The 25614-nt window shown below is 46.7% G+C and overlaps 1 protein-coding gene across 2 annotated transcripts; it reads right to left on the bottom strand.

Annotated features, from left to right (window-relative positions):
- Nucleotides 1-25537, bottom strand: Sp110 (SP110 nuclear body protein). 2 transcript variants are annotated; one of them, XM_021159795.3, is made up of 13 exons: nt 25363-25537; nt 23584-23723; nt 20911-21058; nt 18970-19138; nt 14695-14961; nt 12179-12256; nt 10715-10792; nt 9450-9530; nt 8121-8273; nt 6605-6685; nt 2696-2800; nt 2108-2250; nt 1-400 (listed from the first exon to the last, which is right to left on the bottom strand). In XM_021159795.3, the coding sequence occupies exons 1-13, from the start codon at nt 25423-25425 to the stop codon at nt 350-352; spliced, it is 1557 nt and encodes a 518-aa protein (XP_021015454.2). In that variant the 5' UTR covers nt 25426-25537; the 3' UTR covers nt 1-349. The 2 variants fall into 2 exon arrangements, with proteins under 2 accessions (XP_021015454.2, XP_029330718.1); XM_029474858.2 differs by having other exon boundaries at nt 8121-8276.
- Between the last annotated feature and the right edge of the window lie 77 nt (nt 25538-25614).

Here is a 25614-nt window from a genome sequence, read left to right on the forward strand (position 1 = left end):
TTTTCAAACGCACAGAGACACCAACAGCTTTATTTTTACTGTCTAGTATTCATGCACTTTGCCATTGCAAGTCAGCTGTGAACAAGGACATCGTGAGCGTGTACCCCAGTGCTGGGTCAGTTGTGATGAGGACCACAACTACGAAGGTCCTCAGAGCTGGGACACTCAGAGGCTTGAAGGCAAAGTTCAGACACACACACACACACACACACACACACAGAGAGAGAGAGAGAGAGAGAGAGAGAGAGAGAGAGAGAGAGAGAGACAGAGACAGAGACAGAGACAGAGACAGAGAGAGAGTGGGAGCGAGCACAGGAGCTGAGCACATATCAGGTCAGGAGTTCATCCGCTAGGCACCCTTCTTTTGAGGTTTGCTCTTGGTACAGAACAAAAGTCCTTTCTGCAAGAGAAGAGGTTGACAAGTGAGATTACTCTGGAAGTTTCTTCTCTTGTGAATATTGATGTTTCCCCCCTTTAGGAAACACCTGTATCTAGAGATCAGGCTAGGTGTGGGGAGAGAAACGAGCTTCCCCAAACCGCTCCCCTTTTAAGTTTTCCCTTAGTGATAAGGTAATTCTCCCTTTTACTTAGACCTAAGGCCCAAGCTCTCCTTCCTCAGTCCCTTCTCCATTTTCTTTTTCCATTCATCCTCTCCAGGTAAAACCCATACATGGTCATCCCTGTGATGTTTGATGTGTATTTAGAAAAAACAAACCCTTTATTTATTATTATGGGAATGAGCACTCGACACAGTCACACATGGAGGTCAGAGGTCAACTCTGTGCAGTCAATTTTCTCCTTCCACATTTACTTGGGTTCTGGTGATCAAACTCAGGTTTGAAGTTTGAACAGATTGCACCTTTACCCTCCATGCCATATTGCTGGTGCCCCTGTTGTGGAGCTGGGGAGCCATGCAACTGGGGCAGGTGTTTGTGTGTCAAGACAGAAGTTAAGGTATATCCAAACCCCCAAAATCTCATTTTGAGACCAGCAGGAATAGGACTGTTCCTTTCCTGCACGTCCAGGTCCATGTAGCCTTACACTCCCAACCTCTGCCAACCCTGAGGTGGCCCTTTAGCCTGGCAGTCAGGTTACAGGTTCAACTTCCTCTCTCCTTATAAGGTCACATTTGGCAAGCACCTGGGATTCCTCTTCATGCAAATAAGGCATTCCCAGAACCCTGGCTCTGGTCAATGATGTCTATTCCCCTCAAAAGCCTCTACCCATTCCCCAAAGATTTAAATGGCCTTTGTTCTGCTCCAATTAAAGGAGCTGTCTCCTGAGAAGGCTGTTTGTTTCTTGTGCTCTCACCATCAACCAAGATCCTGTATTGCACCCACCTGCCCCCGTTTAGTTGGTGTGTAATAAGCCTGGATACCCAGAGGAGGAAACGCACACTGGGCGGCACCTTGTGATAATGGTTTGCATATTATGGGGAGGCTATGTCTAGGAATTGCAATGACTCATGCCTTCTGCAACTGTTACAAGTTAGAAAGAGAGTGTCACAAGGTGTAGAAGGGAGATTGCTACAGTTGAAGTGGCTGAAAACATCTCACATGTTCTTTATGAACCAGGCTTTCAATAGAAGCTTATCAGACTGAGGATACAAGGAATTCTTTGGCTGCAGCTGGTTTCCTTCCAATCCACCTACTCAAACTCACCAGGCTAAAGCTTCTTAAAGCTTTTTTTTTGTTTGTTTTTGTTTTTTTGGTTTTTTGAGACAGGGTTTCTCTGTGTAGCCCTGGCTGTCCTGGAACTCACTCTGTAGACCAGGCTGGCTTCAAATTCAGAAATCCGTCTGCCTCTGCCTCCCAAGTGCTGGGATTAAAGGCTTGTGCTACCACGCCTGGCTAAGCTTCTTAAATCTTACTTGATCACAGAAACCTTGGCCTCCATTACTCTCAGCATATTCTGCTTGCACTAGGTCTTCATCATGTGCATCTATCTGTGGTTCTAACTTTGCCATCTACAACGTTTTCTGCTTGAACATCTGGCTCTTTGTAAGTCATGCTGTTGAGTCAAAATGGGAATTTATCTACATTTTTGCTATTGAATTTCCACCCACTCTTCCAGGATATGAATCCATCACCCTTGGTCATTACAATACCTGCTCCAGCTGTCTTAATGTCTCCCCGTTACAACGTATAGCTTTCTTCCAGTCTTTTGATGTGGCCCTTCTCCCTTCATTTAAAAATTCCTTTACAGTGAGCCAATCTCCTGCCTCATTCTGAATGCACTTTTTTGAGACTCCTGTAAGAAAAAGACAGGCCATTCCAGGACCCACCTGGATCCTCTGTGACTTTACCACAGACCTCTGAGTCTCCCCGCTATGGCTTTTCACCGTCCCAGAGCAAGAGGGGATTCCTCTGGGGTGAAAGAAGAGGCTCCCTCTCTTAGCTTCAGGGGACCATAATCCCTGTAACAGGCCACCGAGGGAGTGGGGCAGATTCTTGTAGCAAGGACAGTGTCCAGTTCAGAGGGCTCACAGACAGACGGCTCATGTGGTTTCCAGATGCATCTCCACGGAAAAGTCTGGAAACTTCTTGGGAAGTCTTTTTGTTGTAGCTTTTGTTTTTTCCCTCTTACAGCCTGGCTAGCAGGGTCTGTTTCTTGACAAGTTACTCAACGGGTACACTCTTCCCTTCTGGCCTACCCATCATCCTGGGACCAGAGCATCAGAAGAGCAGGCACTCACCTTGTTTCAGTTTCTCTTGGAACAAAGTCCCGTTGGCCTTACCACAGGTCACAGGGAATGTAGGAGAGAGAAAATCCACTGCGTCATTCTTGGTCTTCTCTGGAACTGAGAGAGCAAACAGACTCGGATAAGTGAAGTGACCTGCACTGAGAGATGAGGTCCAAGGTCATCACCTGCAGACAGCCCAACTTCAGGACAAGTCTGCCAATTGCACCAGGAAAGATTTGGCAGCTCGGAAGCTCAGAGCAGGGATCTCAAGCTAAGAGTCAATTGAAACATTTGTGAAAGGGTTTTAAAAATAGCTCCTGGTAGTTCCTGCTTCCTTCCCCTCCAGTCTCATAGGGGAAGCAGGGAGAGTTCATGCAGGGCTGTCTCTTGGAGACAGAGGGAAGTGCTGTAAATGAGTGTTGAGTTTGAGGTTGGTGTAAGAGAAGAACATTAATTAATTAATTACTTTGGGAAGATGGAGCCAGGAGTGTTACGCTGTGGGAGGAGGGGCTTCCAGGACCGAAGAGCATGGATCTAAAGAGCCCCAAAGGATGCCCAGCTTAGAAGGAGCCAGGCTGGCATTCAGGCTAGCATGTGGACTGGTTTGTCCCATCACCCATCTCCAGTATCCTTTCAAAAAACAGTACAGTAGATGAGAATCTGGAGCCAGAGGCAGACTCTTGGCTCTGCGGTTTCCTAGAAGGACCGCTGAGGTTGCAATGCTGTTATCCAATTTGAGTAGGAGGTTTGCTGCTATCACATCCTAATTTGAGGGAGAAGCAGAGTCACAGGGAACCCTGAACTACTGTTATAAACCCTGTGGGGTGGGCAGATTAGCACAGTGTGGAGATCTATGGTTCTCTGTCTCCATGGAAACATCTTTGCTAATTCCCTATAGTAAGTAAAGAAGACGGATGTCCTGAATATGCTTGCAACAGATGAAGAGGCAGTGGGGGCTTGGGGTACTGTGAGCAACAAGTTCACATGCAGGGTCAGGCCATGAGCATCACCCCCTCTTTTGCCTGTTGCAGGTACCCCTTGTATCCCAAATGCAAGGGGCCTTTAGTTCTGAGGACTTCTAAAGCCATGAACCTGACCAGAAAAGGCAGTCTGCTGGTGAGTTCTCACTGGTGCTGGGTTTGGCCTAGCCTCATTTACCTATTTCAGTACAAGGCCTCTAATGATGGAGCCTGAGGAGCAGCCTGTGTGTGACTCCTCAGCAGCAGCCAGCCCTAGTCTAAGGAGCTGCAACAGCTGGTGTAGGCCCTCATTAGCGTGAGCAAACAACCGGGAGCCTGTAAGTAAGCAATTAAAGAGAAAAAACAATTTCCTGATATGAAGGAGCTTCTATGGAGGAAGCCTGATAAGGAAGGGGAGAAATGGGATGGAAAAAAACCTAATTAGCAATCCAAAGACCAGCTTGTGGATGCTTCCAGAACACAGGGAGAAATGCTAAAGTGATGGCTACACCTGAGAAGGTGGCATGTCCAGGGATGACCCGTGGACCAAGGGCCTGGGCAAGGTGGAAGGGCTGAAGTAGGGTGGCTGGAGATGTCCCAGACAGATCAAGACCATCAAGAATTGCATCATTCATTCCAACAAAAAGAAGGCAAGCATCATCCACTTAATAGATGGGGTGAGTGGCTCAGACATGGAGAGAGTGAGGAACCCTGACAGTGACAGGGAGCTGGCCCTGGGATGCAGACGGGCCAGAGCTATCTCTGTATCGTCTCGGCAGGAGGAACTTGCCAGCTGATGGGGTGTGTGGTACCTCCTAGGTTGCCCGTGCTCCAGCAGATGGCTCCACACCCAGAATTAATTGGATTCAGTGAGATATGAATATGGGAGGGGCATGTGCTGGAAGTCAGGGGAAGCTGTAGGAGGACAACAGTCAGCATGGGTCGGGGCTCCTGCCTCCTCAAGTGTTTCATAAAAAAAAAGACTAAAGAGGCATCTGGGAATATTCGCTTTCTCATTGTAAAGAAAAAAAAAAGCATTTAGAAACACCTTAAGTGGATTTTAGCTCCTCTGAGTCTTTTACCTTTTTCTTGAGTTCGATCATGACGATCAAATGACAGCATGATGGGCAAGGGCATGATGGACTTACCCCGCCCAATCAAGCCTCTGCATAAGCTCCCAGAGAAACAATCCACGCTATGCGCAGTACAAGGACCGTCCAGCAGAGGGAAGCATAGGCCCTGGTATGGGCATTCATAGTGTCCTGGCCACTGTCCTGATTTGTTAGTTGTTTAGGTATAAACAGAGGCACAAGGTAGCCAGACACAAAACAGAAAACAAGACTGATTCACTTCTGACCTCCAGTGCCACCCACACAGTAAACAGAAGGCACACAGACAATTGACCAAAAGTCTGAAAGAGCCTTGAAGAGAAGTCCCTGGGGCAAGCCACATCCGGAGACCTATCTATGCTCCTGCCCCTGGACTGGGGCAGGTGGAGGTGGGGGTGGGGGTGGAGTGGGAGGGGTGAGGAGAGGGGGAGGGGGGTTGGGAGTTGGGGGGATTTTCTTGTGAAAGCAATACTTATTTAAGGTGGTTTCTATGAGTGTGGAGCACAGAGGGAGCAGGAAGATAGGATTTCTTCTGTGTGACTATGAGGAAGAGGTGGTGGTGGTGGTGGGAGCACACAGTGTGCTCTGTTCTCGACAGGGATTAGTCTGTGGCCTATCTTATAAAACAGCAATTATAGTGCTGACTAAGAGAAACCAACTGGAAGGACTGGAATTTGCAAAGCAGTGAGGTGCTCTCTGCTACTGGGGGCTGGGAGAGTATCCGTGTTCCACGAAGGCGTGGAACATAGAAGAGCATCCCTAGTGACTTGCAGAACCTGGGCTGTTTAAATAAAAATAAAAGAATAAAGAAGAAAAGGAGGGAGAGGAGGAGGAAGAGAGAGGAGGAAGAGGGAGGAAGAGGAGAGGGAGGAGGAGGAGGAGGAGGAAGAGGGAGGAAGAGGAGAGGGAGGAGGAGGAGGAGGAGGAGGAGGAGGAGGAGGAGAAGAAGAAGAAGAAGAAGAAGAAGAAGAAGAAGAAGAAGAAGAAGAAGAAGAAGAAGACAACGACAGAGGGAGGGGAAAGGGAGGAGGGAGACTGTGGGGGAGAAACAGAAGACTCCAGAGCTCATTTCTTAAAGGAAGCAGTAGTTTTTGTGCGCCAGAGATGTGTGGTGGGATCAAGAGTTGGCTCCTCGAGTAATGGGGCTTGCTAAGTAAGCCTGGCACCCTGAATCTGATTCTAGGAGCCCGAACTCCACAAAACTCATCCTCTGCTCTCCATAATACTCACCCTCTGACCTACATACACACCCTTTGGCCCACGAGCCCTTTCATAACAGTGCGGGTTGCCTATGCATAGTTATGTCTGTATATGGGTGTTTTGTTTTGCTTGCATGTATAGCTGTGTACCACGATCATGCCTGGTGCTCCCGGAGGCTAGAAGAAATCATTGGATCTCCTTGAGCTGGAGTTAAAAGATCATTTCGAGCCACCATGTGGATGCTGGGAATCAAAACCTGCGTCCTCTGGAAGAGCAGCCAGTGCTCCTTAACCTTTGAGCCGCCTGGGAAGAGCCTGGATTTCTAGAAACAACCCTGATTCATAAGCTGGAGATTTTCAGTGTAGGGTGAGCAATATTCTCAAACACAGATTCTTGGCAGTGGCGATATTGTCCTCAGTGGTCAAACATTATATTTTGATAGGAGGGGGAAAAGATGATCAAGCACACACATAGTCCAGTCCATGCATGTCTATATATTAGTAGTCTTAAGCTATCACGAGAAGGTTGTGGTGAGAAAAGAAATATCCAAAGGGCTCTTTAGGGCAGTGGAAGTCTGGCTTAGAGCAGTCTGGCTGCTCTGACTGTGGGTCCCCGCTGGCTACATCCTGAGACCCATGGTGCCCCATCCTTACCTTGTGTGGTTTTTCCTGCTGTGCTGGTCCTCTTCCCATGCCTCTTTCTACCACTTGTTTTTGATGCCTCTTTGCTGATCTCTAAAAGAAAGAAGAAGAAATAAACACTGTTCTTTGTCAGTGGACACTCCGTGAGGAGTCTCCCAACCCTCGAAGGGCCTCACATACTTCAGAGCTGAGGATTGCAGACTCCAAGTTGCCTCCTCTCCCGAGGATGGGAAAGTAGAAAGTTCAGTATAGAAAGAACACTTCTGTCATGTCTCCAAATTACATAGTTGTCCCAAGAAGAATATGTATGTGCCTGTGTTGCTAGCTCACAATATAGTTCAACACTTTCCAAATGTCTGAGATGTTATAAAGTCTTATATGAATAGAAGACCTGTCCAAGATGGAGAGCCAGATGTGGAGGGTCACATGTTGAATCTGAGTACTTGGTAGGCAGAGGCAAATGTATCTTATCTCTCTGAATTTGAAGCCAGGCTGATTTACATAGTGAGTTTGAAGCCAGCTAGGGGTACATAACAAACAAACAAACCAAACCAAATCAAACCACTGTATCCAAAAAAAGAAAGGAAGGAAGGAAGGAAGGAAGGAAGGAAGGAAGAAAGAAAGAAAGAAAGAAAGAAAGAAAGAAAGAAAGAAAGAAAGAAAGAAGACGGTGCTAACATTTTTTGTTTGTTTGCTTTTGGCAGTCAGGTACATGGATCTTACTATGTAGCTCCGACTGGTCTGAAACTGGATATATAGACCAGGCAGGCTTCAAAGAGATTGGACACAAAGAGATCCACCTGCCTTTGCCTCCTAAGTGCTGGGATTATAGGCACAGGCTACCACACGCAGCTGGCGTAACAGTTTATTTAAGCAGAGAACAACAGTACCAGAGATAAGGATTCAGAGTCTAGCTGACAGATGATGGGGCTGGTTAAGAGCATGCAGTGCCCTTGCAAAGGACTGGAGTTCCATGTGCGGCCAGATTCTCTCCCCATCCTCAGCCACAGCCACAGCCAGGTGCGTGAGTTCAGACACAGCTCTAAGCATCTACCTGTTTCTCATGAAGCCCGACATCACTGAGAACTGCAGGAGCTTGCATGGACACCCGTCTTCTAAGTTTGTTTTTGCTTCAGAAATAATTTTCTCTCACATGCTTACATGACCAAATTATTTCACTTTAAACAAAGATTTTTTTAAAAATTATGTTTTTTAAATTATGAATAACGGAGAAACAGGTAGACATAAACAACACAGACGTAGACCTTGGGGAGTTCTTAGTAATCTTTAAGACTGTTAAATCTAAAGGGTTGACACCCTCTGCCTTAGGTCTCGACTGAGGTGACCTGTGGCTGTTTCTTTATCAAAAACTCCTTGGCCATTCATTGCCTCTCTTTGCCCCTCGCCTGTCCTCTCTGAAAATCTCTCTGCTAACACGGAGGTCATGTATCCCCCGACCCCTGCGCCAGCTCTGAGAGATTTGCCCAGGCTGAGCCTTCCCAATGGCAGGTGCCACCCACAGCCTTACCTTGTGAATTGGATGTCTGGGCACACCTCATCCTTGCTCTCAGTGTCTTGGTCACCTCCTTCACGTTCGTAGATGAGTCATCTTTCCACAAAGTCCTCCGACTCACCACCGCCTTGATCTTCTCTTGAACTCCATGTCCAGGTGAGGCCACTCCTGCTGAGACGACTCATGAGTAGTTGAAATGGAGGTTCCTGGAACACCCCTTCCTTCCTTCAAAGGCTCCCCATCCCAGCCCCCCTTCCAGATGGCTGTACCTCACTTTTGCTGTTTTCTCTTATGTGCACCATGCTTTCTCCCCCCACATCACCATAAGTTCCCACCCCAGGGAGCTCTTATAAGAATTAACCAGGTAGCTGGGCAGTGCTGGTGCACACATTTAATCCCAGCACTTGAGAGGCAGAGGCAGGCAGGTTTCTGTGAGTTTTGATTTCTTGAGGCCAGCCTGGTTTACAGAGCTAGTTCCAGGACAGCCAAGGGCACACAAAGAAAAACCAAACCAAACCAAAAACCAAACCAACCAACCAAACAAAGATTTAACCAAATAAATAAATATGGAGGGATTCGGGATTGGAGCAGATTCTGATTCCTGTTTCTAAGACTCGTAAACCACGAGGCACAGGCCTAGGATTCTTCAGGCAGTGAGGAAGGGACTTCCATGTAGCACCCATGTTCAGACAGGTAACACCCGAAGGCCACTGGGCACCTCTAAAGCATCGCAGGGACAGCCCTATGCCTGTCGTGAAGAGAGCTTCTGGGCTTCTGTGTCACTGGAGGGGTGGCCGAGGCCCAGAGGCTCTGCAGTGGACAGGACTGGTGGATGAGTGGCCTTCACTGAGGAGGGGAGGACACAGCACTTTTTCCTCTCGGGACTTTGGAAGCTGCCTCCCCAAGGACAGCTGCATCCACTGGCATGAGAACACCTTTCTGAAGCTTTTCTGGGGGCTTTTCCCCTGAACTGCCTCTCAGGGCTAGGACCCAGGCTCTTCTGCACCTTATCTCAAAGTAGCAAAGTTTATTTACTCTCCGTTTAGTTAGGAAGGATGGCTGCCATCCTAGTGTGTATAAATAAAGAGGAAACCTGACACTCTGCACCCTTCACCTTGGGCTGTGTAACCTGCCGTCAGAACAGGATTCCAACATGTTCCAGTTCACCATTCACTCAGTGGCAAAACAGGTCTGGTGAAATTTAAAGCCAGTTCGATGTGCTGACCAGAACTCCTGTGTGCCTGCCTACCCAGTGAGTTCAGAACAAATTCCATCAGATCTACAGCCTTTGCTGAAGCCTCCTCCTGTACCCCCTTGCTGGAGTCTCCTCCAGCATCCCCTTACCCATCATCTCATCTTGACGGGGCTTTTTTTTCTGCCGTCTTCTTTTGGAATTTGACCAGTTCAGACGTTTTTTTCTTCTTGCTAAGAAGAAAAGAAAACAAAGTCTTTTATAGTCACATAGAGCTGTCAGTCTTTTTTATTTAAAGAATTCAACTATGTTTTTGTCTGTTAATTGTGTACTTGCATGTGTGTGTGTACACGCACGTGTGTATATGTGTATGTTTTAACTCCGAGTTATCTCTCTGATCTCAACCCTAACCTTTTTAAATGATCAGCTGGGAAGGAAGAAGAGATCAGAGTTTTGAACTAGAAGGGACAAGCTTCAAGGACAAGTGTTAAAATGAGAATTCTTTGAATTAGTTCTTGGGGAATTAAGCTAGGGAACAGATAATGGTAGAGCCTAAGGATGACTTCTGGGCATGAGAAACCAAGAATTTGTGAAGGGAAAACAAGAACCAGACGTGAGGAGATAAAGACTAGAGCAGCTGAAGTATTAGATAGTTTGCCTGCTATCCCAGCACTTGAAAGCATCCAGGACCATGGAAAGAACTGAGGTGGGAGAAAACAGACTTGGAAGGCTTCCAGGAAGCAATGGGGAAACCAATGGATGACAGTATCAGAAAGGTCAAAGTGTTTTTATCATTATTATCATTATCATAATTATGACATTTATCAGTATGTGGAGGTTGGGCATATGTTCCATGGTACACATGGAGAGGCCAAGAAACAACTTGTAAGTTGGTTCTGTTCTTCCACCATATGGGTTTCAGGGATCAAATTCAGGTCACCAGGCTTGGTGGCAAAGACCTCGAGCCAGTGAGCCATTTGCCAGACCAATGACACATTTTAATTGACTGGTGACATCTCAGAGTAGAAGATGGGAGAGCGCCAAAGGCGAGGTGGGAATAGGTAGTCAGGTGGACATCCAACCTGCTTGCCACCATGAGGTTTAAGTGACAGATAATGGATGTTGCCTGCCTATGACTTACCAGAAAGCATTGTCCTTCTGGGGGAGGCTAGTGTACCAGTCACACCAAGCAGTTGTGGATGGGAGTTCAGTGAATTTGAGCAATGCTTGGTTCAATATGTCTAAGTGCCTTCTTGTTACCTATAATTTTTGCAAAGCCTTTGAGGAAGGCGGAGTGAGAAGAAAATGAGGAGACACCATGTGATTGCAGACACACAATGGATGCTCGCATCATGGATGCTAGGATGTGCTACAGCTAGAAGAACAGGAAGCGTCACATGGGAAAGGATGTCTGTACCTTTCTTGTTTGCAGGTGTGCAGAGTACTTCCTGGGCCATTTCCAGGTCATTTGCTGCTGGAGAGTCATCTTTTACCACTACAAAAGAAACGGAATTCACATCAGAGGTGAGCATGGACCGAAGAGAAAATGCAGAGGAAAGTCAGCTGGAGAAATTGGATAGCAGGGAGAGAAGGCAGGGGTCTGCCAGCCCGTAGGGTTCCACCTAGATCTGACCCCCTTGTTATCATTTTTAAAGTGTGTGTTATGCTTGCATGTGTGTCTGTGCACCACATGTATGCTTGGCTCCTGCAAAGGCTAGAAGAGGGTATCAGATACCTTGTGATTAGAGTTACAGATGGTTGCGAGCTACCATATAGGTGGTAGGAATTGAACTCAGATCCTCTGGAAGAGCAGCCACTGCTCTTAGGCACTGAGTCACCTCTCCAGTCCCGACCATCTTGTTATTGTTACCTATGCACCTGCTAACAGCAGATACATTATGAAATTTGGCTTGCTTTGATGCAATAAGAAAACCAGAGGGGCTTGAAACCATAACAGATACAAAGGTCCATCTCCTTAAAACTGTCTGTTTTGAAAATTGTCTTGAATTCTGGCTTCTTTAGGGTTTGGTAACTGAGGCACATTGTAAGCTGTCTACAGACTTTTGAAGTCATTCCTTTCTTTTCATATCATTTTAATATCATATATTCTAGTTTTCTGTACAATGTAGAACTGACTAGCACTGAAGGACATTTCCCATAGTCAGGGTGAAGTCAAGGAAGGAGAACCAGCCACATCAGCTACATCACCCACCACTGGGGACAGACGGGGCTTCTGTTTGCCTGTCTTGCATTTTATTGGGGCTGTTTGAGCATCACCTATTGCTGTGACTTCATTACAGCTACAAGGTCACACAGTCCAGGCCTGCCTTGTCCTCTTCTCTCTTGAAGCTCACTACAGTCTCTTGTGGCTGAGGAGTCACCTCTGTTTGTTGACACCGTAATGATTTAGAGTCTAAGTCTAGCAGGTGTGAGGGGACTTTGTGACTTTGTGATTGGTGGATCCATAAGTCTATCTTTCCAGTCCTGCTTCCTTGCCCTCCCCATAACTCTACCTCCCAAGCTTGGGTGAGGGGCAGGAAGCTTGGCTGAGATGGGAGCAAGAGCAGAAATAACAGACAGCCTTATAGCAAGAGGACTCAAATTCTTTTCTGTTTGGTAGGAAAGTGGAGATGAGCTTAAGCTATCCCAAGCAAGGTTGCTGAGAGTTAAGTCAGCCTTAACTAGCATCACCATGCATGGTGCCGGGGGAACCCAGAGGTCGTGCTCCTGAGTCATCTTGCTTGTTACTCTTGGATGTTAAGTTGTCTTTGACAACTGAAGGAGGAAGGAAGGGGTTCAGTTACTGAACTGCCTGTCAGGGAGGAAAGTGCATGGTATACACGCCCAGGAAAGGAGAACAGTAAGGCCAAAGGCGGATTACCTGACTCGGGTCCTGAGGGACTGTGGAGCATCTCTCGAGAGTCTTCCTTATCTTTTCTCTGGTGATCTCTGGAGGACACTGAGAAGAGGGAAGAAAAAGAATTGAGGCTTTCAGGATGAGCAGCAAGTAGGGGCCAGAGTGGTAAAGAGAACAGTGATTCTAACCAGTAAGGAAGGCAGGTGACCTGGGAAAGGTAGGATAGAGAAGGGACTGAATAGTTTAATAACAAGATCTCTTCTTCTTCTTCTTCTTCTTCTTCTTCTTCTTCTTCTTCTTCTTCTTCTTCTTCTTCTTCTTCTTCTTCTTTAAAAAGATTTATTTATTTATAAGTACACTGTAGCTGTCTTCAGACACCCCAGAAGAGGGAGTCAGATCTCATTACAGATGGTTGTGAGCCACCATGTGGTTGCTGGGATTTGAACTCTGGAACTTCGGAAGAGCAGTCGAGTGCTCTTACCCACTGAGCCATCTCACCAGCCCCTCTTCCTCCTCCTCCTCCTCCTCCTCTTCTTCTTCTTCCTCCTCCTCCACCTCCTCCTCTTCACTTGAAAATGTAGATAATGAAATCTTCTATTAACATTAGCTTTCCGATTATGTTAAAGTTATTTGAATGGCAAGTATCAGAGGAGTGGAGGAAAAGTTACTGAGTCCATACTCCTTTATTCCCAACTCTGGAACGCAATGTCAGTCTTCAGCAATGTCAGTAATACATCCTGCTATGGTTAATGTAACTAAACTTTATTTTTATAATGATGCTTTAGGGAAGGCAAGTGGCACAAGTCTGGAAGCTCAATTAGGTCCAACAGACATAAAGTTTTCATGATATTTTCTAATAATGTTAATAGCATATATATGTCTTAGAATCGGAGTCATCTAAAAATAAACAAAGGGGCTAGGGGTGTAGATCAGTGGTGGAGTGCTTATCTGGCAGGCAGTAGGCCTTGGGCTCTACTCTGGACATACTATGACATAGAAAGGAATGAATAAGGCTGAGACTCAAAGGCTTCTGGAGCTAGGGAAGAATCATCACTGTAAGTGTGCAACAATCTATGTGTCAACTAGGAACAGGAGAGAGAGAGAGAGAGAGAGAGAGAGAGAGAGAGAGAGAGAGAGAGAGAGAAAGGAGAGAGGGGAGCCTCACATCTACCAAGGAAGTGATCTTCCACTGCGCTACACCCCAGACCCACACCAGTATTTTTGACTTTTGGTTTGCTCCGTGAGTCTAAGGACAGCCCTCTCTGCTTCTCTCCCCTTTCTTTCTCCTGAGGTTGCAACCACAGCCTCTCATTTGGCATGTGCATAGTCTCCCTCCACAGCCCAGTCAGTGTTACTTTGCACAGAGCCAGCAGAAGGGCTGGGCATCCTTTGCAGGTCTTCTTTCTGACCATATCAGTTCTTAGAAGGGGGAACAAAATACCCTGGGAAGGAGTTACGGAGACAAAGTTCAGAGCAGAGACTGCCACACCTGGGGATCCATCCCATAAACAACCATGAAACCCAGACACTATTGCAGATGCCAACAAGAGCTTGCTGACAGGAGCCTGATATAGCTGTTTCCTGAGAGGCTCTGCCAGTGCCTGACTAATACAGAAGTGGATGTACATAGTCATCCATTAGACGGAGCACAGGGTCCCCAATGTAGGAGCTAGAGAAAGTACTCAAGGAGCTGAAGGGGTTTGCAGCCCCCTTGGAGGAACAACAATATGAACTAACCAGTAGTCCCAGAGCTCCCTGGGACTAAACCACCAACCAAAGAAAACACACAGTGGGACTCATGGCTCTAGCTACAAATGTAGCAGAGGATGGCCTAGTTAGTCATCAGTGGGACGAGAGGCCCTTGGTCCTGTGAAGGTTCTATGCCCCAGTATAGGGGAATGCCTGGACCAGGAAGCAGGAGTGGGTGGGTTGGGGAGCAGGGGGAGGGGGGACGGGATAGGGGGTTTTCGGAGGGGAAATTAGGAAAGGGGATAACATTTGAAATGTAAATAAAGAAAATATCTAATTAAAAAAAATCGTTACTGGCAGCTGAAGGAGGAGGGAAAAACCACAGGTTGCAGGGAAAAGAGTAAAATGGCCCAAAGCAGTGGTTCTCAACCTGTGGGTCTTGATTCCTTTGGCAAACCTCTATCTCCAAAACTATTTACACTGTGATGCATAACAGCAGCAAAATTACAGTTATGAAGCAGCAACGAAAATAACGTTATGGTTTAGGGTCACCACAACATAAGGAACTGCATTAAAGCACAGTAGCATTAGGAAGGTTGAGAACCACTGGCCTAAAGGCTCAGGAAAGGTGAAGTACCAAGGGCAGAAGTGGGAGTGTCCAGGAATAGGAAGAAGATGCTTTAGCATCTGGGCCTCCCTGGTCACTGGCAGCGCTTGTGATTTTCTTAGAGAGGGTTGTGTATGGGTGGATGCAGAGAAAGGAACAGATCAACAAAAGACAGCAATCTGGGGTTCTAATGGACTGGGAGCAAGCCTCTAGGTAGGACAGACAGGCTGGATCTGTGGCTTGCCTGGAGTGGTTTTTCCTTCCTGAATGCAGCCAGGGAGAGGCACAGCTTGGGGAGAAGGACTGGGCTGCTCATCCAGGATCTCAGTGATTGGCTGTGCGGTTGCTCTGGGGTCACAGACTCTCGGTGCTGAGGACAGATGACTTGGCAGCGATAGCTGGGGTCGGGGTGGTGGCAGCAGTGTCTGAAGGGAGCACCCTTCTGCTGGGTTGGCCAGGTCTTCAAGCAGGGTCGGTGGGGGTCTGTTTTTCTCTTCATAGGTATAACCAACTGGAATTAGCAAAGGAACACATGTCAGGACCCTGAAGACTCAGAAGTTATCTGGCAGACAGGATTGCCTAGTTCATCTTTCCGCACAGGACCAGAGGGAGAGTTACTGGTTTTCCCCAGGTGCACAGAACAGGTTCATCACCACATGAATCCATTTGTGGCCTCTTCTGACTTTGATTTATTCAGGCACTCAGTGCTATTTAGTCCCCAATCCATCACCAAAAATGGGTTGACCACATAGAAACCTACTACTGTAGAAGGTCCCTAAAATATATACATATATAAATGTTATTTAAATGGAGTTACCATATAATGAGGGAGACAATGCCCTGATAAGTTACCATATGCTACCAAGTACCAGGAATGGAAAACAGTCCATCTTTTTGGAGTTATTGGCTAAAGGAATCCCAGAGGTTCCTCCTACCCCTAAACATTACAGGCCAATGCTATCGATTATCCTCCACAACCCTGTTGGTAAGACCCTATTGCTGAGGGAGGAACAGACATGAAGCAATCCAGCTGTTGCTCCATTAGAAGCTTCATCCCTACTGACTAGTGTTCATAGTGTTGGAAGGTTCTATGGACACTACCATAGGAGGAGTTATCATCAATGTCACCCAGCTAGGAATGCTGTGAGCTACAACAGTGACCTGCTTACTTGATGTACTTGCTGATGCAATGCTGGCACAAGTGTTATGCAAGTGACCAATCACCTTTTGATTGGATGCGAGGACTGTTTTATGAAATGGGACCCACACTCAACACTGTTAATGTGGTCAACAGCACATGATTAGATGGGTCATGGGCTCTAGAGTAAAACCTACTACAGTTAATCTAAATGAATGCAGCCACAAAACGACTCCTGACGATGTTTTGCTATCCCCATTGTGCTGGCTCTTCTTGGTTGTCTTCTTGAGAACATCTGGAACGTAAAAGACTCAAGTGGCTGGGTACACCTGTGAGAGACTTTCCTTAATTAAGCCATTTGAGGTGGGAAGACCTACCCCAACTCTAAATCTTTTGAGTTGGAAGATCCATCTTTAATCTGGGCCACACTTTCTGCTGGCCATATATAGAAGTCCCAATTCTAACAAAGAAGATATTTGCAAGGAAGAGTTGACAGGAAAGGGAAAGTCTGTTTTCTCCCATGGAGTCAAGCTGGGTCTGTCAATCACACTCCGGGCTAGGCCCATGCTCAGGAACCGTTAGCCAACACAGAACGATGGACTCCATGTTTCTTGTTTGTCTGTTTTATTTGTGTTTACTTGTGTTTTTTGTTTGTGGGGTTTGGTTAGATTTGGGTATTTTAAAGAGAGAAAGACTATGAACTGGGTGGGTAGTGGGGGGAGGATCTGAGAGAAGGTGAGGGAGGGAGAGAATATGAAAATGGAATATGGAAAATCTTTTGAAAAATGACTGCTAAATGAGATAAAGTTTGGAGCTAAGATGAAAGGATGGACCATCCAGAGACTACCCCACCCAGGAGTCCATCCCATAATCAGCCACCAAACATAGACTCTATTGCATATGCCAGCAAGATTTTGCTGAAAGGACCCTGATATAGCTGTCTCCTGTGAGGCTATGCCAGTGCCTGGCAAATACAGAAGTGGATGCTCACAGTCATCTATAAGATGGAACACAGGGCCCCCAATGAAGGAGCTAGAGAAAGTACCCAAGGAGCTGAAGGGGTCTGTAACCCTATAGGTGGAACAACAATATGAACTAACCAGTACCCCCAGAGCTCGTGTCTCTAACTGCATATGTAGCAGAAGATGGCCTAGTCAGCCATCATTGGGAAGAGAGGCTCCTTGGTCTAGCGAACTTTATATGCCCCAGTACAGGGGAACACCAGGGCCAAGAAGTGGGAGTGAGTGGGTAGAGGAGCAGGGTGGGGGAAAGGTATAGGGGACATTTGGGATAGCATTTGAAATATAAATGAAGAAAATATCTAATAAAAATTTACAAAAAGACTGCAAAATAAAATGAATGGAAAAGAGTTAAGAAAAAATGGGTTTTAACACATAAAAATGGGTATTTTTTATCTAGATTTAATTTTCTCTAATTTTGATTTTATGGAATTTAGTTAATTGTGTGAAAGCTATAATTTTAACATAGGTCTCTAGAACATATTTGTGTTTATCATTTTCTTAAATAAATAAACTTATCTCCCTGGATCAAATGAAACAAAACCTCAAAACCTCCCTACCAGGTTCTTTTCTTTTTTTTTTGAGACAGGGTTTCTCTTTATAGCCCTAGCCTGTCCTGGAACTCACATTGTAGACCAGGCTGGCCTCGAACTCAGAAATCTGCCTGCCTCTGCCTCCCGAGTGCTGGGATTAAAAGGGTGCGCCACCACGCCCGGCTTCCTTACCAGGTTCTGTTGGGACCTTAGTCTTCTGGTTTCTGCTCACTTCTCAAGTTTCACTGCACCCTATGATCTGGCTGCCTCGATCTGAGCACCCTAGGATCTTCCTTCTCATCCCAACATCAGGCCCTTGGCTTTCCACACACTGTCCCCTTGAATAGATTGTGGTTGGTTTCTATTAAGATTGTTCCTCACCATTTATTTCAGAAGTAAAGATACCTTGACCCCTGAACAGGAACCTTCATAGATAGCAACAAAGGCTCAGAACAAAACCACAGAACTGCACAGCCAGAGCGATGCTTGAGCCCTGGCAGGGCTCAGATGAACTTAGCGTATCCTTAGTCTGTGGTCCACTGGCCCTGCTGCTAGGCCTAGAGGTAAAGGTGTCCCTCAGCTGCTCTCTTATCTTAAAGAATCCTCTCTCCCCTGGGGACGATCCTTTTGAGAGCGACACATCAATGTCACCAATGTCACAGTGCAGTGTGCCTGGTGTCTCTTCTTTCACTGTCTGCTGGGTCCATGTTCTCCAATCTCAAGTGGTTTTATTGCCTGGTCCTCTCACTCTCAGTCCAACCCTCAGCCCCGTGGCTGCCCCTCTTTGTGTTTCTTTATCTATCCAGTTCTGTAGTCTAGATGCCGAATGTCTCCTCAAAGCTTAGGTTCCCAGGTGACACTACAGGGAGACGGGATGATGTGAAGAGCTGGGGCCAAGAGGAGGTGTTAGGTCATTGGGAGCAGCTCTAGAGGAGATTGTGGGGTCCAAGTCTCTCCTTTCTCCATTTTCAGAACACACGGTGAACAGTTTTATTTTGTCACACATCCTGCGGTGATACAGTCTTGCTACAGGCTCAAACTGTATCACAGGTCAGAGCCCCCTAACTTTTTCTCATTGTAAGTTCATTATCATAGGCATTTTGTGACAGAGATAGAAATCTGACAAGTGACTGTGGAGTTACCTCTGAACTTCCCCTTCCTTCTCTGTCAGGAGCAACTAACAATGATGTCTCAGGTGGTTTTAAGGTCATGTGAAATGATCATATAAAATGTCTGGGACACCCACAGTCACAAAGAGATAGACATTGAATCCATTTCACCTCTCTCTTCTCCTCCTCCTCCTCCTCTTCCTTCTCTTCCCTCCTCCTCCTCCTCCTCCTTCTTCTTTCTCTCTCTCTCTCTCTTCCCCTACCCCCCCCCCCCATCTTTCTTTCTTTCATAGCAAGTCCTGACATTTCAGTTGCCCTATGTGCTCCCTGGAGATGGTCCTGTACTTCATATTTTCAAGATGGGTGTGTGTGATGGCTCACTTCTGTAACACCAGCACTTGGAAAGAAGGCTGAGGCAGAAGGATTACATTTTAAGCTATTCTGGACTACAACGTGAGACTCTGTCACAACTTACACCTGCACTAACATTCATTGAATAGCTTCAGTAAAAACACCTGTGTCCTATAGAGATTCGAATCGTGGAAGCTGAGGTCAGAGTCAGCCAGGATGACGCTTCCAGCAGCTGTTGTGAGCAAGCATGGTTTATGCCTTTACACAGGGAAAGCAGGCATTGGAATGTGCAATCCACACTGGAAACAAACCCAGGCTTTTACTGTAGCACCACTGCACATGTGACAAGGATTGGAGAAACCACATTACCGTTTCTGAAGCTTCTGAAAATTGCCACCAGGCTGGGGTATTCCCGTAGGTTGACCTGGCTGAACAATGTCAGCAGCACTGACGGCTGGAAAGTCTGCTCCAGACTGGTGAGAATATTGTGCACCACTTTGGACAGAGGGACCAGATTTTGACAGGCTTCCAGAGATTCCTTCAAAGAGTGGAGCAGAGGGTTAGTTTGAATGAGTATTCACTGAGCGGAGAGCTCTAGATTTGTGGTTTTCTATATTGTAAGAAAGCTACTTTGGGGGCTGCTGAGGATGGCTAAGTGGGTGCAGGTGTTGGCTGTCAAGCCTGATGATCTGAGTCTGATCCCTGTGATCTGTAGGGTGGAAGGAGAGCACAGATTCTACAGGGTGTCCTTCAGCCTCCACCTGCACACCATGGCACATGCGCACCTCACTCCCAAATAAATAAATTACAGTACATAAAAAACAATATAAAAGTCAGGCTTGGTGACACGCCTTTAATTCCAGCATTCAGGAGACAGGCAGTCAGATTGCTAATGTCTTCTAGTTGAGGGCATCCTGATCTACAAAGTGAGTTCCAGGACAGCCAGGGCTGCACAGAGAAATCTTGTCTCAAACAGAACAGAACAAAAACCTCAAATTTAAGAAATCTTCTTTTTTAATTTAAGAGGAATTTTAGTATAAAATATAGAGTTAAATCTTTAGGATAGAAGTCATTGAAAGAGAGAACTGGCTGCAAAATTCTTCCAGTGTCTGCTAGGCCTGGTTAGCTAGTCCTTGGGTGCCCAGATGGATCCGGTGATGGGACAGGTGATACCCTCCCCAGGTGGAGCCCTGTCCAGGTGGTGTTGCTGTCCAGGTGGGACCCTGCCCAGGTGGGAGTACTGCCCAGGTGGGGCCCTGCCCAGGTGGGAGTACTGCCCAGGTGGGAGTACTGCCCAGGTGGGAGTACTGCCCAGGTGGGGCCCTGCCCAGGTGGGAGTACTGCCCAGGTGGGGCCCTGCCCAGGTGGGGTCCTGCCCAGGTGGGGTCCTGCCCCAGTGGAGGAGGAGGGCATCCATCCCTGAAAAGACAGTCAGTAAATAGCCAGTTGCAACTGAGAACAGTGTCATAAAGGAAAGCACAGTTGTTGGAAGGAAAATGTGAGTCTCAGTGAGTGAGTGGGTACCCTCACTGGGCAGTGCATTGTGGGCTGTGGGCTGATGAAGGAGCTGGAGCTGTGTCAGACTTGGAAAAGGCTGCTGCAATTTTCTTTGTAGAGGAATTTTAATCCAGAAACAGGGCTGCTCTGGCAAGTGATCATCATATCCAAAGACCTTCTAGGTCTGTGTGATCTGGCTGGAATACAGACACACCTCTAATCCCAGGAGTCAGAGGCAAGCAGATCTCTGAGTTGAAGGCCAGCTTGGGACAGAGCAAGTTGCTTGTAAAGAAAAGCTTAGGTCCAGGCTTGGCAGTACTTGCTTTTAATCCTAGCACTCAGGAGACAGAGTCATACAGGTCTCTAAGTTCAGTCAGTCAGTTGAGTGCAGTGCAGTGGAGCTGAGTCAGGGAGTTGGGGTCAGTGCAGTGAGTGCAGTGCAGTGGAGCTGAGTCAGGGAGTTGGGGGTCAGTGCAGTGAGTGCAGTGCAGTGGAGCTAAGTCAGGGAGTTGGGGTCAGTGCAGTGAGTGCAGTGCAGACTATTAATCTAAGAACTCCAAGAGCTTCCAGCCACCAGAAGCTAAACAGGCAAGAAACAGATCCATCTTTGAACTTACAGCACCTACAATATACCCTATCACTAATACAGCCTCAAGACACCCTTTCTCCCAACCTCCCTTCCTGCAATAATGATCATGGTCAAGTTGGGCCTTCCATGTTCTAGAAACCTTGATGGGTTGTAGTCAGAGATCTCAATACTGGAACATACTTAATGAAGACTGGACAGCTTTGTGGAGGGTCCACAGGCCTCACCTTGTACATTCTCTCAGTGATGAAGGAATTGTCCCGGAGCGCTTCGAAGAAGGGGAATGGCTTGTTGATGGCATAGGCAATGTTCACCTTCATGTATATGAAATGCTGGAGAAGAGCCTTTTCCAAGGCTTTGGTCAGAGTGAACATCCTATAAAAAGAGGCAGGCTGAGAAGACAGGCAAAAGTTCTCAGGAGCATGGGGACTGGCTCTCTGCATAAAATGGATTCTCAAAGGTAGACACCCTAGTCTTCAAGCATCCCTTAGCCGTCTACAGAGCAAAGTCTTGCTAAAAGATCCATTGGTAGAGGAGATAAAGGCAGTGCCCAGCAACCACAGAGGCTGAGAAGGACAGACAATGGCATACAACCATCCTGAAAGGGATTTTAAAACATAAAGTGGGTTTTTAAAAATCTCTTCTTCACTGAGTATGTCCTATGTCCAGCCTTTATTCCAAGGATGGAGTTCACACAGCATTGCAAGGTGGTCACTGTCATCACAACTCCCTAACTGTGGTGAACTCTAATGCAGGCAGGGGTGGGGAAAGTGATCTCATGCTAGATTATACAATCTGGAGGGGGCTGAGTACTAATCGAATCTTGACATTCTAGATGCTGGTTTACAGTTGAGAGAGTGCTTGGCCACAGCCTGAGTGTATGTATAGAGAGAGTTGAATATATATGAGCTGGCTTAGAACAGATCACCTCAGTGTAGCAGAGCACTATCTCATACCAATGCTTATGAGAAAGAGACCTCCCAACATGCGGAGCTAGAAACCTGGTAATATTTAGACACTGAAAAATCACTCACAACACTTTGATGCAAGCAGACAACACATGAATAAAATCAGGAAGGATATATGAAAAATAGGATTGGTCAAAGTCAACGCTTGATTTTATGACCCCATTTCATTCTTCAGGATGGACCTGGGTCTTCTTATGGAATGTTTCTAAAAATCGACTGCTTCCAGATCATGAGAAAATAACCAGCGAGTTATAACAGAAAACTTCCAGGTGACAAACTGATGTAAGAAGGCAGGCCCTAGTAAACCTTGCGTTCACAGAGGGGGCGCTTTTGTTGTTGATTGGCAGTAGTGGGGATGGAGTCCAGGACCTGTGCATCTTAGGCAAGTGCCCTATCGCTGAGCTGCATCCCAGCTAGCAACACAGTTCTGTTTGTTTGTTTGCTAGTCTTAAACACAAAGAAGGCAAGGGTCCCCCTTTCCTCTTTTTAAAAACAGAATATTAAATATTAAAGAGTATTTCCAGGAATTTAATCCCAGCGTCACATTGAGTAGACTTGTCTGTCCCTTTCTTCTTCTTTCCCAATCTCTTAAACTTAGCAAAAAAAGTTTGAGGAGAAAACAAAAAGAAGCCAACTTCACAGTAGGACTGTAGAGCAGGGAGATGTGTCACAGGATCATCCAGTCCGGAGGGAATCCTGGCAGACCGGGGACAGGTGGGAGGGAAAGCTGTTGAGGCTATGCGTGGGGGAGGGGAGGCAGCGTGAGCATGTGCTCTGGGTTCTGCTTAGGATGGCAGCAGCACTCAGACCTACGCTGCTGTGGCAACTTTGCCATTTGCCACCAGCCACAGTTTCCGAAGATGGAAGTCAGATCTACAGAGGTTAAGTACCTCTGCCAAGGACACCAATCTACAGTAGAGTGTGTCTGTCTCTGATATTTTGTTTTTCACTGTGCAAGATATGGTATCTCAAGCCTGAGGAAATGGTGCAAGCCTTTAATGCCAGCACTGGAGGCAAAGGCAGTTGGAGGCCATCTGGTATATATATATATATATATATATATATATATATATATATATATATATATATTAAGTTCCAGGACACTCAGGGCCACACTGTGAAATTCTGTCCTGAAGAGGGGAAAAAAGATCCTGTGTCTCAGCTGCCTGCATGCAGGTTTTTATGTTAAGGGGCCTTACAAATAAATTAGGGAAAGACAAACACCCATTAGGAAAGACAAAGCCCCAAACAATCAATAAAATGAGCATCATATACAATGAATGCATAATTAAGCTGGAAAAAATCAGACAAGTCGGAAAGGCTCGACAGTGCACAGTACTATCAAAGTGACTAGGAGACGAGACATTAGCCACAGTCCCCGATAGGATAGAAGTGAAAAGCATTTCAAGTGTTCTGTGGCTCATTTGGAATCAGGGTCACCAGCTGTAAAAATTATATTTCCCTTGAATTTTCATGCACAGTAATGTATTTCAGTGAAATGACCATGGACTAAAACCAAAACAAAGCAAACATACAAAAACCATCCATAACCTGCTAGAGAGAAGTAAGGGCGCCCCTTACTTTCTTTTTCCCAATAGCTCCATAGTTAGGCAAGTGTTGGAAGATGATGACGGCACCGCCCACCGTGGACACTTGCAAGGTCCAACCTTGGGAATAGGCACTGGACACTGTCCCCAAAGTCTGTTTCAGAAAAAGAGTTGTGTGTATAAGCCCTCACTGCCCTCCCCTCCCCTCCCCTTCCTCCCTCTTATCCACCTCCACTCCAGGGTCCGAGCCAGGATAGGAGCCATGCTCGAGTCTCTGGAAAAGATTACTTAGCAAAGAGAGAACCTGGGAAGTCTAGGGTACAGCAGATAAAAGCTGACCCCAAGAATCAGGAATCTAGCTGCAGAGCCCAAGAGCAGAACGTACCTGGATGCCGGGGACTGCCACGGGTTCTCCCGAGTTCTCCCAGGATTAGTTAAGGGGTTCCTGGATCCTTCCTGGAAAAGCCTGACAGCCCAGTCTGGACCCGAAGTTATGCTGACTTGGAAGTCCCGCGGGGAGTCAGGCTTCAAGAAAAGAAAAACGAAAGTGATCTCAGCACACTGAGCAGGAAGCCAGCAGGCCCGCGCCAATTCCGCCCTCCACTTCTCCACCCCTGCCTTGTGCGGTTCCCCAGCGTGGTTAGCAAGCATTATGGGTTTCAGGGGCACTTGCTGGGAATCCAGATCTGCCTAGAGTGGAGTGACAGGCAGGGAGGCAAAGGATTAACACTGGAGAACACGGGAAGGGTGTGTCCACTGTCCCCTTCCTAACCTGGGGATCTATTCCCCCAGTGGTCTCATTGTAACCTTTAGGAAGTGTTCTCAGACTGGATTGGGGTGAAGGTTATCCTGAATAAAATTGCTAGAAATTATTAAATTAACAACAACAACAACAACAACAACAACAACAACAACAACAACCTGAGCTGGCATCTTTGAAATGTCTAGAATTTGTCAGGATCACTATGTGAGAAAATTGAAATAAAACAAAAGGCAACCACGTGACTCTCGAATGAGCCTGAGCTAGGGTCTCTGAGTCTTCAACTGAGAAGAGTTCTATGTAACCCCGTCTAATATTTCCCAAATGTATTTGATCCATGAGACACCCCCACTCCCCACCCCCAGGACACCCACGAGGCCTCTGGGACTTTAGATTTGAACCAAGGCTAGCCCACACAGGACAGAGCTTCTCTGTACTTCCTATGGAGACACCGACGGTAGAATTTGCAGCCAAGTACAGTTAGAACAGTAGGCTTGGCCCAGAGTGTCCCAGGGATGGGGACTGTGTGTGTGTGTGTGTGTGTGTGTGTGTGTGTGTGTGTGTGTGTGTGTAGGCTTGGCCCAGAGTGTCTCAGGGATGGGGACTGAGTGTGTGTGTGTGTGTGTGTGTGTGTGTGTGTGTAGGCTTGGCCCAGAGTGTCTCAGGGATGGGGACTGAGTGTGCACTAATGCTAGTGTGTGTGTGTGAGTCTGCATAAGAATCACAAGCATGCTTATGTGTCAGAAAATTACCCCACCCTCGAGAAACCTCTAAAGCAAGAAAAGTTATTACATCAGACAGATATGAATAAGGGCAAAGATTTCATTTGGAGTCACACATACTAGGACTACAGTAATGATGGTAAAACCTCACCTGGTAATTCACACCACGTGAGAGCTCATTAGACTTACACGTTTAAGACAGTTTTATAGATATGTAAAGATGCATTTACCTAAAGTGATGATTTTGGTGAACTTTACCAAATATAATCATGCCACAGTGATCACACAGGCCCAATCCTCTGCCCCCCTAAAGCCCCCTTGTTCTTGGCAGAAAACCCCCTCTCAGATTCCAGCCCCAGAGAACCACATATCATTGGTTACACAGCTAAGTTTGGCCGGTGCAGAAATGCCATATAAATGAACACATAAAGTGTACTCTTTTTGGTGTATGCCTTCGTTTGCATCCCTGTAGTCTCGGGACCTGTTCCTGCAGGTCAGTAATTTGTACCTCTTTAGCAGAGGTCTGAGCCTGGAGCCCTGGACAGGCCCTCGTCCCTAGCCACCTTTGTCTCTGCTTCTGTTTTGCCTGTTATTTCCAGGCTTCTGTTGGTTGCTTTTGTTTTATTTGCATCTTTACGCCTGTTTCTTTACCTTTCCACTTCAGGCTGGTTTTCTAACTTACAGAATGAGAATGAGCATTCCAGGTAAGAGCAACAGTTGTGCAGAATAAATGTAAGGCACCCATTCTTCAAAAATGGTACTGTCCCCGACTGGCTATAGCCTCGGCTGTGATCCACTTCTGAATTCTGTGAGTTGCCTCTTGTTCTCAAGACCATGGTGAAATTGCTGAAGCCCTGTGTTGCCTCGCTGTCAATGTCACACCTTAGCTAGCTGCTCTGCCTGGATTCTCTGCACTTGCCTTTGGTTGGTTGGA

Source organism: Mus caroli, unplaced genomic scaffold (genome assembly GCF_978045245.1).
Source record: "Mus caroli unplaced genomic scaffold, Mus_caroli_1 scaffold_1, whole genome shotgun sequence".
Classification (NCBI taxonomy): domain Eukaryota; kingdom Metazoa; phylum Chordata; class Mammalia; order Rodentia; family Muridae; genus Mus; species Mus caroli.